The 14461-nt window shown below is 42.6% G+C and overlaps 1 protein-coding gene across 2 annotated transcripts in view; it reads left to right on the forward strand.

Annotated features, from left to right (window-relative positions):
- Positions 1 to 532: 532 nt before the first annotated feature.
- The window catches only part of LOC135505948 (inositol-trisphosphate 3-kinase B-like), a 55592-nt gene continuing 41663 nt past the window's right edge, over positions 533 to 14461 (forward strand). Inside the window, exons 1-2 of one of the 2 annotated variants that reach the window (XM_064925226.1) lie at positions 533 to 970; positions 3006 to 4195. In XM_064925226.1, coding sequence (XP_064781298.1) covers positions 3137 to 4195 — 1059 coding nt within the window. In that variant the 5' untranslated portion in view covers positions 533 to 970; positions 3006 to 3136. The remainder of the gene's footprint in view (positions 971 to 3005; positions 4196 to 14461) is intronic. The other variant, XM_064925227.1, reaches the window with a different exon arrangement.

The raw sequence follows: 14461 nt of genomic DNA on the forward strand, positions 1-14461 counted from the left end.
ACCACTTACCCCTAGAGCCACAAGCATAAGACAAAAGCAAATACAAGCAATATGGTAAATATATGGTAAGAGCACAGGCAGGACATGATATTATCATGTTGTAAAATGCTAATATTTAGCCTACTGTAGGTATATTTACTGTAGGTAAGCCTATATTATATCATATTTATTAAATATAACAGTTGCTGTAAAAACAAATAAAGCAATTAAAACACTGTTTGATCAAACAGTGATAAATGATCCATAATGTTTGAACATTTCGTTATATTGACAGGTAAAACGCCACCTGTTGCATGGTTTGTGGCTGTACAAACGATGCAGAAGAAAATAAAAAAAAAAACATGCAGAAATGTTTGGTCCTACATGATATTAAATATGTTTTGTGATATTAGCCTATAATATCACCAACGAGAAGAGTTAATCGTCATTGTCCTGGGTTTATCGAATAAATGTCACTCCAATTAAGTTTTATTATGTGATGACCCAAACAGATACACTAGCCCAGACAACAGAGTCGTCGTTGAAGTCAAAACTCAAGGCTGTGTGCGTATCGAGCTTTATCCTTCGCTAGGCAATTGGAGAATTGAGGGAAAAGCTGCTTGTTGCGTAGAAATTAATGTAAGCGTCTACTTCCTTCCTGCTTTTTGAAGTACACTACTAAGCAAACAACGGCCTAGTACTACGCCGACGCGAAGGGTTGAAGAAGTCAAGGGGTCATAAGAGCAAGTATTTTGGACACGCTGTGGGAGAAAAAGTTTATTTATAATTGAACTGGCCTTCCTTTTGCTTGTGAGGGAATAGGGAGATTGTGTGCTATGTGAAATCCGCTTAATTTAAGAGATGTTTAGTGTTCTGAATCGCGCTGAATTGCACTCAGTGCTGTAGACTTTCTGGACGGCTTTGAGGGTTGGACAGCCACGGGTTCGATATAGCAGGACTGCTATTAGGACGAGGTGTCTGTGAGTACAAGGTAAGACTTGCACTTACCATCTCCAATGAGTATGTTTAGTGTCATTCAAATTTTCCAAGCAAGGTGTCAGCATAAATAAAAATTTAGCTGCGTGGGTAAAATCTATTTAGATTAAACGCTCTTTATATTAAAGCTTTTTAGCCTTTATTTACACCTACACTGTTCACAAAAATAGTATTGTGAATAAGAAATACGTTATAGGCACTCAACGTAGCTATTGGCAACAAGGAAATAAGACAACAACATTAATTGCGCACAACGGAGTAACAGCAGCAAGTTGCTATTTGGTTATAACAATGTTACAACTGTAAAGATATAGCCCAGATGATGATGATGATGATGATGATGGTGATGATGACGAACAATAATAATACATATTTGTATTAGTGTTGTTATTATTTCAAACAAGGTCAGAGAAAATATTACTAATGATAGTTACTAATTGGCATAAGGCTTATAAACTTCTGCACGTTTGCTATTGGTTTCTTTTTGCTATTAGATTAAGAGTAGCTCAAGGCGATTGGCTAAAGAATGTCATAATGGTAATGATTGAATCCCAGTATGCGTTGTAACAACATTGTCAAATTGAGCTTGCAGTAAAACCCACATGGCAGCTAGAGTAACGTTAGATCACCACGTGCTTATTGTACTGGGGAGCGTTTGCTTTATGCCATGTGAACCAATTATTGTCAAAGTTGAAACATATATAATCACAACAAACGTAACTTGTAAATCATCGAATATGAGTTTGATAATATCCCAAGAAATACAGTCGCCACAGTAAATGTGTTGTATGGACCCGATTCATCTTATCATTGATTGGCACATCCTCATGTTTTTGTCCTTTCCTCTTTTCCCCTCATTTCGATGGAAATGCCAGGTCATAGAAAGACCACCAGGGAGTTCAGTTAGTCAGTGCTGACTAGCATGGAGGCTTCATGGGAACCATCACAGGCGCTACTCCCTCCATAGATACTGGAAGTGTCACTTTGCCTCTGAGCAGTGTGGGTCTGACTGGGAAAAAGAGGTGCTTGGTAGACAGAAACTGACCCGCCCAGGCACCTGGCCACAGGCACAATGGTGTCCCTGTGAATGCCTGTTTCTCTTCTTACTTGGTCCACTTTAATGTTGGCTGACATCTGCCTGGCTCGGCCCCCCCTTCTCTGCCTCCAGACCCTCACCATGCTTTGGGCTGATGGTGGGGACTCTGGGGGGGTTGTGTGGGGAGCCACACTGCTGCTGTTATTGAAGCATTATGCCACGTTAACCGACATTTCAGTTTGAGGTGAACAGTAGTATTTTCTGTAAGGTATGTCAGTGTAAAAATCTACTGTATGGAGAAGTGTGTCATTTTCAAAGCAACTAAAACTAATTTAGAACCTACATCATTCACGGGAAAATCCCAAACCCAACTCTGTGTGGTAAAGTTAATAGGGACTCATTTTGAAATGTTAAGTCAATGTTCTGTTTGTGTGACATACATTCACCAGGGTTGATGTTATTCTGGCTTCTGATCCAGGGTATTTCTATTCATTAGGGATCCCCATTACTCTTTCTTGGGTCCACACACATAACAAATGTGCAGTGAATACATTACAGTGAATACATTACAGTGAATACATTACAGTGAATACATTACAGTGAATACTGATATGGTTTGTTGCTTTCTCTCTCTAATACTAATGGCAACAAGTAAATCTATTCTTGTGTCTCATTATCTACAGTAGATTTTAAGTAGAAAAAGTTCAACTCTGGGTATTTTCTTAGCTAGAGAAAAAGCAAACACATGATTATTTCTTGGAACATTGATTTGTATCTTGTAAATAGGCAAGTTATCCGCCTTGCTTTGGGAAGGATTGCTACCTTTGTGAGGGATTTGCTGGATAATATTTGTAGATCAAAGTGAAAGTCCACACGCACCAGTGTGGGAAATAAATGTTATTCTTATTCAAATGCAAGTCATAAAATCACAGCCTTTATTGAAGCTTTTACTGTCTGTGTTTTGTTTTTCCTCTTCAACAACTCTCTTCCATAGAAGATTCAGCAGGGAATTCCACCTCTCCTCTCACATACCCCACCAAATGCTATGGTGGGGTGTAGACACCAGAGCAGCAACCAGGACTAGGGCTCGATGGGAGAACATACTGACAGTGCCAGCCTGATACTATGGCTGCTTATGCCCTGAGCAGTCTGATTATGATGAATGGCAACAATCTGACGAGTGCGAGCAGCCCTCGGACTGGGAGGCCTGTGCTGCATGTGCCAAACCGCTCCACCTACTACAGCCCTGGTAGCCTGATTCCTGGCTCCCCTGGGGGCTCCTTCGTCTCCCCCTCCTCTCCAGACCCCAGCAGCCCCAGGGCCCGCTCCCCCTGCCGCCACCCTGAAACCTTGGGGGAGATTGTGGGCAACTGCGTCCGCCGGCTCAGCAACAATGGAGATGATGAGGCCCCCAACTGGGAGGTGAAGCGCACGGTGCAGCTCCTGCAGATCCACCAGGAGCTCCTGAATGTGGAGGTCAACAAAAAGGTGGGTCTGTTTGAGGCCCACATCTTGAGGGCCCCGTGCAGAACAGTCCCAGCCTCCAAGCCCAGCCAGCCCGCCGAGGTGCCTCCCCCTAACCCCCCACAGAGAGACTGCCCTCCAAGCATTTCCAAGGAGCTCCAGAATGGGAAAGGGTGTCTCTGCTTGGAGGAGGGAGTAACAGGGAACGGCAGAGTGGAAAATAACACGACTGACCCAAATACGGAACAGGGCAGTCTGCTTGTGAACAAATCAGCAGGAACTTGGGCCCAAGCTGACAGTTCAGCAGGCAGTTATTCCCCAAGTTCACTGGGGGTTGGCAGCTTCTTGGCAGGCAGCAACAGCGAGCACCCTGTGGAGTGGGCCCAGACCTGCCTGACAAAGGCAGGAGCAGAGCCAACAGAAACCCAGCCACAAGCACCCTGGGCCAGCAGGGAGGGGAGCTGCCCAGAAGTGGGGACCACCATCCCAGCCGTCATAGTCACCGACCACGGGATGGAGGCCCAGGGAGAAGGCTGTGATCCGGGCAGTGAGCCCCAGCAGAGCCCCAGGTCATCCCGAGGCTTGAGGAAGCTGTCCTCCTCCTCAGCTTCCTCCACAGGCTTCTCCTCTTCCTGGGAGGAATCAGAGGATGACATCTCCAGCGACCCGGATAGAGCCGAGGGACTGTCACTTGCCTTCCTCAACACCCAGCAGAGAGCTGTGAGTAACACACCTTCATTAAGGAACAAAGTAAAATATTATTTACTTTGTCACTTTACTTTGTTTACTTTGTCATCAATTCAACCTCTCTTTCACATTGAATGAGTTTTGGCTTACATTTGGTTTATTGTTCAATGGAATAGGGACTGAAGTTGATAATAAAAATGTTTAAGAAAGCTTTGGAATAATGTGACAATTCTGTTTCGCCACATTTAAGAGCATGCATTTAGGGCCGACTCTCCCATCTCTAAATGAACTTTTAAGTTCGTTAGAGGGCCTCTCTTCACCAAGCTCTTTGTCATACGGCGCTCTTGCAACAAACCGGTCGGCATCCTCCCTGAGGACCGGTTGACATTCTCACAAACAAAGGTACTTCTGTGTCCCCGTCGTCAGCCTCAGACACTTTGACTCTGAGCGCTGTTGAACGGCCTTCAAAGGGGAGGCTTAAAGCACTGTTTATAAATGAGGGGGCTGTGTATACATTACTGGAAGAGTTTGCCTGGCCATGATTTCCACCTGCTCGATCGGCAATGATTCAAAACAATGCACCGCAATTTGCCTCCCGTAAGTGTTATTACCAATAAATGTTTGTAGTGGTGAGTGTGAACTGATGGAGGAACTGAGACATTAATTGCAATATACCTCAGAAATCGTCTGTGATAGTTTGCCATCTTCTAGAAACCTCCTTGGCCTGTCTAGGTCTGACTCTGACTCTACGTTGGAGATGCGTCACTGGTTACCGTCATGCAGCTGGAGCACACAGACACAGGCCTTCAGTGGCAGACTAAAGTAGCAGGATAATGGGTCCTACATGACATACAGGATGTGCTCCAGATGCACACAGGGCTGCTGAGGGGAGGACGGCTCATGATAATGTCTGGAATGGAGCGAATGGAATGGCATCAACCACATGGAAACCATGCCCTGATGGAGACATGCCCTGTCTGTCGAAACGTTGGATATTAGGTTATTCAATTATTGCATCTGAGCTCCTAGAGTGTGCGGCTCTCCTTTCATTTTTCAAGTGTTCTACTCCGCTAGCCAGCACCTTGCCTAAATAGGTGTGCATTTCTTTCTCCTCTAGATTGATGTATTTGAGGCCATTCCACTCTTTGCGCCCAAGTCATTACCACGAGCCTGTCCTCCTCCATTAAGGTGCCACCAACCTCCTGTGGCCAGGAGATCCATGTGATGTCTTATCTGGTATAAACACCGGAATCAAAACACTTCATTGTGCCCATCTGGCCTGGCGATAGCAAACAAAATAAATATGTGAATGCAGAGCAGAGCGGCAAGGCCAAGATGGCCAAGATAGCCTTGAAGTTAAGTGGATGGAACTGCGCTGGTTTTGTGAAGGCTGTTTACACTGTAACGGATTTGCTTTGGAGAGGAATGTCTTGCTTTGATGTATCCATGACAGCGAGGCAGCCCTCTCTCTATCAATTCTGGCCCATGTCTGAGAAAAGTGTAAGTCTCAGAAAAAGGGAAGATGCATGTAGCAAGCTACGTGATGGCAGAACCATCACCTAGGAGACCTCTGCTTAATAATGAGAGATATTTTCTTGCACTTTATGATACACTGATCTGTAACTGATCTCTTGCAGTGAGCTCAAATAGGTGGATAAGGTGTCTGGAGTGTAGACAGGAGAAATTAACTCAGCTTGAAAGGGCATATTTGGTTTTATAAAGGGGTTAATTAGATTGAATTCTACTTTACAATGTATTCATGCTACTTTACAATGTATTCATGCTACTTTACAATGTATTCATGCTACTTTACAATGTATTCATTCTACTTTACAATGTATTCATGCTACTTTACAATGTATTCATGCTACATTACAATGTATTCATTCTACTTTACAATGTATTCATGCTACCTTACAATGTATTCATGCTACTTTACAATTAGATCAAGTTAACTGGGTGTAACTGTGTAAATAACAGGATAACTGTGTAAATAACAGGATAACTGTGTAAATAACATGATAACTGTGTAAATAACAGGATAACTGTGTAAATAACAGGATAACTGTGTAAATAACATGATAGGATAACTGTAAATAACAGGATAATGGTGTAAATAACAGGATAGCTGTAAATAACAGGATCATGGTGTAAATAACAGGATAGCTGTGAAATAACAGGATAACTGTGAAATAACAGGATAACTGTGTAAATAACAGGATACCTGAGAAATAACAGGATAACTGTGTAAATAACAGGATAACTGATAAATAACAGGATAACTGTGTAAATAACAGGATACCTGAGAAATAACAGGATAACTGTGTAAATAACAGGATAACTGAGAAATAACAGGATAACTGTGTAAAAAGATCAAGACCCTCTAGGACTAGGGCTACATTATTTTGTTGATCTGAAATAGAAGAAGTTACCTGTGTTCTCTCTTCTTGTTCATCAAGTTCATCACTGTATAGTATCTTCTTTATTCGGACAAATTCAAAAGTTTTATGTGATTGTTAGTTTGGGACAGTACTGTTGTAGTTGAACCTTGTCCATTCCCTGAAATGTCTTCGTCACTTCTCTTCCCAACTCAACAGCTTCTACACCCAAGCCATTAAACTGCTGAACAATTCATAAATATTGCCACCGGACAATTTACATTGACCCTCCCCCTCTTGTACACTGCTGTTACTCGCTGTTTGTTTGTTACCTGTGCATAGTCACTTCGCCCCACCTACATGTACCGATTACCTCAACTAGCCTGTTCCCCTGCACACTGACTCGGTACCAGTGCCCCCTGTATATAGCCTCGTTATTCTTATTCTTATTGTGTTACTTTTTATTTTAGCCTACTTGGTAAATATTTTCTTTTTCTTGAACTGCACTGTTAGTTAAGGGCTTGTAAGTAAGCATTTCAGGGTAAAGTCTACACTTGTTGTATTCGGCGCATGTGGCAAATACATTTTGATTTGATTTGATCAAAGTTGACTGAAAGTTCCCTGGAAGAGGAATCCAGCAGGAATATGTTTGTAATCATTTAAAAAGAGGCTACCATGTTACAACATCCTGATAACACACACCTTTTAGGCGCTTTCTTGGCAGGATTTAATATGCTTTGCTATTAGAGAAAGAAACAGAAGCTTAGTGAGAGATGTCATCTGTCATGCACTGGTATTCTCTCTGTACTATACATGTGAGAGAGAGAAAGAGAGAGAGAGACAGGAAGACAGTGAAGAACAGTGTCCAATAGGGAAAGGCAGCATGTTCCTCAGAAGACAAGATCATTCCTTAAGGTTTGGTTTACTTTTGATAGGGTTGATTATCGCAGAATGGAATGTCCCTGGGCAGGTATCCTTGTTTTCGCTCACACACTGAAAACCTCAGCTCTTCAAAACACTTCAACATGTTCTAGCATCTATCCCCTTCCTGTCCCAATCACAGAGGTGCATTTGGACAGGTTGTGTCACTCCTGTGGGAGTTTCCCTACATCTCAGGCCTATGGCTCGAGTGCCGTTCTATAGTCAGCGTGGGTCCGGAGAAGTATACATTAGACTAAAATGATGACAACTACTGAAGTACGTACAACACCAAACCTAGGACATTATAACAGCTCCTATTAAGACAGGAGCTGTCTACTTGCCTCTGTACCAATGAGGTTTCCCAATCCCAACAACAAAAGTAAAGGAAGAGTATGATTGAAAGGTTCAATATATATTGGCTTATTATAACTTACTTACATTGTGGTCCTCTGTGGCTCAGTTGGTAGAGTATGGCGCTTGTAACACAAGGATAGTGGGTTCAATTCCTGGGACCACCCATATTTAAAATGTATGCACAAGTGAATGTAAGTTGCTATGGATTAAAAAGTCTGCTAAAAGGCATATATTATTACTAAATGGTCTTTATAGCTCTATTGTGTATAGCATCATGTATTCAGGTTGCTTTTTATAACCTGGATATAGAACTAATGCTTTAGCCAAGTCCTTTGTCATGTGCTATTGAGCTGTAGTAGATTTTGGCATGACAACGAACACAACAGAGGAGTTTTGCTGGGGAACAAACTGATTGGCTACCAGGCTCACTAGGCCTGTATGCAGTCTTATTAGGTGGGTCCTCTTGGCTGCGGCCGGGCATAGTGACACCCGCTTGGTCGGGGTACTGAAACCATGTCACAGTGAAATCATGTCACGGTGGTGTCTCCTTTTCCTGTGCCGGCCAGAGGAGGAAAGAGCCCTGCGTGCTACAGCGAGCGACTCAGAGTAGAAGTCTAACAAGGTTCTCTGCAGTGCAGATGCAGAAGGCTTGTGGTTGCCTGTTGTAACAGACCCAATAACAAGTGCCCAGAGGAGCTGTTGTCAGCACTGTGTTGCAGGCAGGCATTTCTCTAGCATTGTAAAATAGTTCTACAGTGGTGCAATAACATTAGTCATTAGTTGGACTGACTGTTGCGCTAATATTATATTATGATGCCAAAAATACTATTACTCACATGCCAGAATACATACATAATTAAATTATATTTTTCTCCTGGACTGTGACCAGTTCTTGTTGTACCTGACAGATTTTCATGAATTGAATTTCAGTTCAAGTCCAGGCAGAATCCAAATGGCCAGACTCACAAGGAAGACTCACATTGGAAACCCCATGTGGCTTTATCTGTTGTGTTAGCTGTTTGTTGTTGTTGTTGATGCTTTGGTTTTTCCTGGTCACACCAGTGTAAAGGGCTGGGTAGTCAATGAGGCTGCAGTGACTGATGACAGCCTCCTGTCTCCAACAGGAAGGATGAAGGGGTTTCGTCCTAGGTTTTGGCCTCTCTAGGGAGTTTTTCCTAGCCAACGTGCTTCAACACCTGCATTGCTTGCTGTTTGGGGTTTTAGGCTGGGTTTCTGTACAGCACTTTGAGGTATCAGCTGATGTACGAAGGGCTATATAAATAAATGTGATTTGATTTGATGAAGGGCGCTTATCACAACCACAAGGCTGGACATGGTGTTGTGGTGCTAAGGCTAGCAGGAGGTGATGTGTTGTGGTGCCTGGGTTATTAGCAGGATAGTGACACTCACTCAGGGATTAGATGACCTCATATCCTTTGAACAAACACTTTATAATGAACTTATCTCACGTGTTCTAATGAGAGAGATTTACATGTTTTGTGTTATTGTTGTTTACTCAGGATTATTTGTTTAAATTAATTTGAATGATTTTGTATCGCCATTATTCCTTTTATCGTAGTTGGGTCAATGCAGGAGGAATAGTCAGTCTTTTATAATAGACTAAATATATTTTTTGACAGATAGGCAATCCTTTGAGCTCAGTGAGAGGGACATATGAAGTGTTACCCATCAATCCCCTTTCCTATCGCAGTTTTCACTATTCAGACGCAGCAGTGATGTTAACAAAATACACACGCACACACTTCTCAAACACACACACTTTTCAAACACACACACTATTTGGTCATGGTTTCAATCCAAAGGTAAACTTTCTAAACCCAAGTTAATTTAGGGGAAGGATCTTGAGGGCTCAGAAGCAATGGAAAAAGTAGCACTCCTGTGGTAGCCTGTTGCCTGGGAGACCATGTGACGTCAAGACGGCTTCAAACAGAGAGAGTTAGAGTGAGACTGAGTGTAATATTTACTTTGTATTGCTTATTTCACTTTTGTTTACCCATTTCACTTGCTTTGGCAATGTTAACATATGTTTCCCATGCCAATAAAGCCCCTTGAATTGAATTGAATTGAATTGAATTGAGAGAGAGCCGCACTGCTGGAGGGAGGGAGGGAGGGACCTGCTTTCTTATGCATGAGGCAGGAAGTTTCTTTTAATGTGTATGAGGCAGACCCTAATGCACAGCAGAGAGCTTAGCCTTGCTGGTTGAGTAGCCACGGTAGGGAAAGTACCAGCAAACTCCTAATCTGTTTGTGTTTACTAACTTATTCTGTCGACGTAGAAAAGGCGTTTGCATTTCTCAAGAGGCTTGTTAGCGGTTGTACTCAACTTTTAGAAGTGCAGATGCCTTACCAGTTCTCTACTTATTCAGCCTGGTCACATAGACTAGATGTAACATGGTAAACATACATCCAGGACACTCAAATGACTTTGATATGTGACGTTTGGTATGGTTACTTGAGACATAAGCTTACTTAAGGCAAAAACAAAAAGGTTGCGTGTTCAAATCTTATCACGGACAACTTTAGCATTTTAGCTAATTAGCTGCTGTACTTTGAAACTACCTAGCGTGTTAGCTAACCCTTCCCCTAACTCTAACCTTAACTCATAACCCTAACCTTAACCCCTAACCCCAAGCCTAGCTAAGCATCATCCACCTAGCTAACGTTAAACAAACAAATGGAAATTTGTAACATACACTACATGACCAAAAGTATGTGGACACCTGCTCATCGAACATCTCATTCCAAAATCATGGGCATTAATATGGAGTTGGTCCCTTCTTTGCTGCTATAACAGCCTCCACTCTAGATGTTGGAACATTGTTGCAGGGACTTCCATTCTGCCACAAGTTCATTAGTGAGGTCGGGCACTGGTGTTGGGTGATGAGGCCTGGCTCACAGTCGGCGTTCCAATTTATTCCAAAGGTGTTCGATGGAGTTGAGGTCAGGGCTCTGTGCAGGCCAGTCAAGTTCTTCCACACCGATCTTGACAAACCATTTCTGTATGGATCTCACTTTATGCACAGGGGCATTTTCATGGAAAGGGCCTTCCCCAAACCTTTGCCACAAAATTGGAAGCACAGAATCGTCTAGAATGTCATTGTATGTTGTAGAGTGAAGATTTCCCTTCACTGGAACTAAGGGGCCTGGCCCGAACCATGAAAAACAGCCCATGGCCATTATTCCTCCTCCACCAAACTTTACACTTGGTACTAGGCAAATCCAAATCAAATCAAATTTTATTTGTCACATACACATGGTTAGCAGATGTTAATGCGAGTGTAGCAAAATGCTTGTGCTTCTAGTTCCGACAATGCAGTAATAACCAACAAGTAATCTAACTAACAATTCCAAAACTACTGTCTTATACACACAAGGGTAAGGGGATAAAGAATATGTACATAAAGATATATGAATGAGTGATGGTACAGAGCAGCATAGGCAAGATACAGTAGATGGTATCGAGTACAGTATGTACATATGAGATGAGTATGTAAACAAAGTGGCATAGTTAAAGTGGCTAGTGATACATGTATTACATAAAGATGCAGTAGATGATATAGAGTACAGTATATACGTATACATATGAGATGAATAATGTAGGGGGGCAGGTAGCGTTTTCCTGGTATCAGCCAAACCCAGATTCATCCATCAGACTGCGAGATGGTGAAGCGTGATTCATCACTCCAGAGAACGCATTTCCACTGCTCCAGAGTCCAATGGCAGCGAACTTTACACCAATCCACCCAAAGCTTTGCATTGCGCAACAGTGGTTTTAGGCTAGTGTGCGACTGCTCGACTATGGAAACCAATTTCATGAAGCTCCCAACAAACAGTTTTTGTGCTGACGTTGCTTCTAGAGGCAGTTTGGAACTCGGTAGTGAGTGTTGCAACCGAGGACAGTCAGTTTTTACATGCTACGCACTTCAGCACTCGGCGGTCCCATTCTGTCAGCTTGTGTAGCCTACCACTTTGTGGCTGAGCCGTTGTTGCTCCTAGATGTTTCCACTTCACAATAACAGCACTTACAGTTGACCGGGGCAGCTATAGCAGGGCAGAAATTTGACGAACTGACTTTTTCGGAATGTTGCACCCTATGACAGTGTCACGTTGAAAGTCACTGAGCTCTTCAGTAAGGCCATTCTACTGCCAATGTTTGTCTATGGAGATTGCGGCTGAAATAGCCGAATCCACTAATTTGAAGGGGTATCCACATACTTTTGTATATATAGTGTATCATATGTATTCCAAATTCATAACATGCTATACGAATTGCAATTCGTAATATATCATACAAAATGATGGACATCCACAAATGAATACATACCATATCATAGTAAATGGGGGGAGACAGATGTATGTTTCATATGTTAGGTCTACCCCTGAGTCCAGGTTGATTTATTTGCAAGGTGTGTTATGAACGGTTTGTGAGAACAAGGGCCAATGGCTTATAAGGAACTGCCACTCACTCAAAAACCTTGTGTTTAGTATTGATAAACCTGTTAGATACCCTAAGGGTAAGGTAACCCCTGTATAGTTGATGCTGCCTGCCACAACGATCTACAGTGACATGCCGAGTTGAACTCCAGCAAATAAGTAGAGAGATGCTGCTTTGATGCGCTCATCCTTGAAGTGGATTCATAGCTGTTGATTCACAGCCCCTACTTGACTTTTATATCTGTAAACAACCTCTCCTCTTACTACCACAGTATACTACAGGTATAGTCTACCTAGATGATTCCTACCCCTGGCCCTTGCTTACTGTGTGTCTAACTCACACTGTTATTGAAGAAACACAAATGGTATACATCGAACAATTCTCATTACATAGAAAGCAAGTTATTTATGCATAGAGTGGAACAGAAATGGGACATGGAGTCCTCTAGTCTAGTTTATTGTGTGCATGCTTTCAGTCCAGGGGTGTTATTTACAAGTTTCCACATGTCTGCCTCTCTCAGGGTATCAGCATAATAAAGACTGTAATGACAAGGCATGATTTTAGCAGAGGCCTGTTAAAGGATTTCCTTGTTGTTTATGGCCTATTGCCAGTAACTAGCATGCTATATTTCCCCAAAAGGTGGCCAGGCCCGCAGGTGATTTTATTTGTCCCTCCAAGTTTTCTTGGATATAAAAGACTTTAAAAACACCAGGAAATGAGCTCAATATTTTGTTAATTGAGTATATCTGTTCCCAAGTATTGCCACACATAAATATAGTGGCATATGTGATCGTCTAGTAATGTAATCGAGGTTTGAAATGATTTGTTTAAAAAAAAAATACTATATCTGATTGGGATTGTTGCGGTCAATTTGCAGTGTTCAAATTATTTTTAATTATGTTTCGGCCCTCTTACCATCCGCTCAAAGAATCAGCCCACTGCTGAATGTAATTGAGGACCCCTTGTCCTCCAGGACTCGGTTGGTCGGTCGGTCTGTCGGTCTGTCGGTCTGTCTGTGTCTGTCTGTCTGTCTGTCTGTCTGTCTGTCTGTCTGTCTGTCTGTCTGTCTGTCTGTCTGTCTGTCTGTCTGTCTGTCCTCTGAATGGTTACTGTTGTGCTGAGGGAAGACTAAAGCCCGGATGAGTTAAGATCATATTCTCAGAGGCTTTACACATAGTTATTACATTCTACAGAACATTTAACCTGAGGATTAGAGATGAAAGTAGTTATCAGCTTTAAGTAAATGCATTCCTCATCTAGTAGAAGAGTGGTGAGAGATATACCATACAGTCATATGGCTGCACAGTAATATAATACATTTTGAGTGTTTGAAGAGTGACGAGCTGCTGCTGCCTGCCACACAATGACCTACATTGACATGCCGAGTTGAACTCCAGTAAATAAGCAGAGAGATTTGCTTTGATGCTCTCTTCCTTGAAGTGGATTCATAGAATTTGATTCACAGCCCCTCCTTGACTTGTGTATCTGTAAACAACCTCTCCTCCTACTACTACAGTATACTACAGGTTAGGGCTGGGCAATATATCTCAATGTTTTCAAACTTATGGGCGATTCACAATATATATCTTGATTGTTTTTCAATGTTTCAATGTAAGCCTTGTTGCACCATGTACTCTCACTACTGGTGTCCCCCAGGGCTTGGTTTCAAGCCCTCTCCTTTTCTCTCTGTACACCAAGTCACACGGCGTTGTCATATCCTCACATGGTCTCTCCTATCATTGCTATGCGAATGACCCTCAACTACGTTTCTACTTCCCGCCTTCTGACACCCAGCTGGCGACACGCATCTATTTCTGTGTGCCTGGCAGAAATCTCAACTTGGGTGTCGGCCCACATCATGAGTTCAACCTCGTCAAGACCGAGCTGCTCTTCCTCCCGGGGAAGGCCTGCCCGCTCAAAGACTTCTCCATCACAATTGATAACTCCACAGTGTTAAATGTAAATGTAGATAAGTAATCCTTCTCACCCCCCCCCCTTAATGATTTAGATGCACTATTGTAAAGTGGCTGTTCCACTGGATGTCAGAAGGTGAATTCACCAATTTGTAAGTCGCTCTGGATAAGAGCGTCTGCTAAATGACTTAAATGTAAATGTGTCACCCTCCCGAGTGCAAAGAACTTTGGCGTGTCTGTGGACAACACCCTGTAATTCTCTGCAAACATCAAAGCT

Source organism: Oncorhynchus masou, chromosome 19, assembly GCF_036934945.1.
Source record: "Oncorhynchus masou masou isolate Uvic2021 chromosome 19, UVic_Omas_1.1, whole genome shotgun sequence".
Taxonomy (NCBI): domain Eukaryota; kingdom Metazoa; phylum Chordata; class Actinopteri; order Salmoniformes; family Salmonidae; genus Oncorhynchus; species Oncorhynchus masou.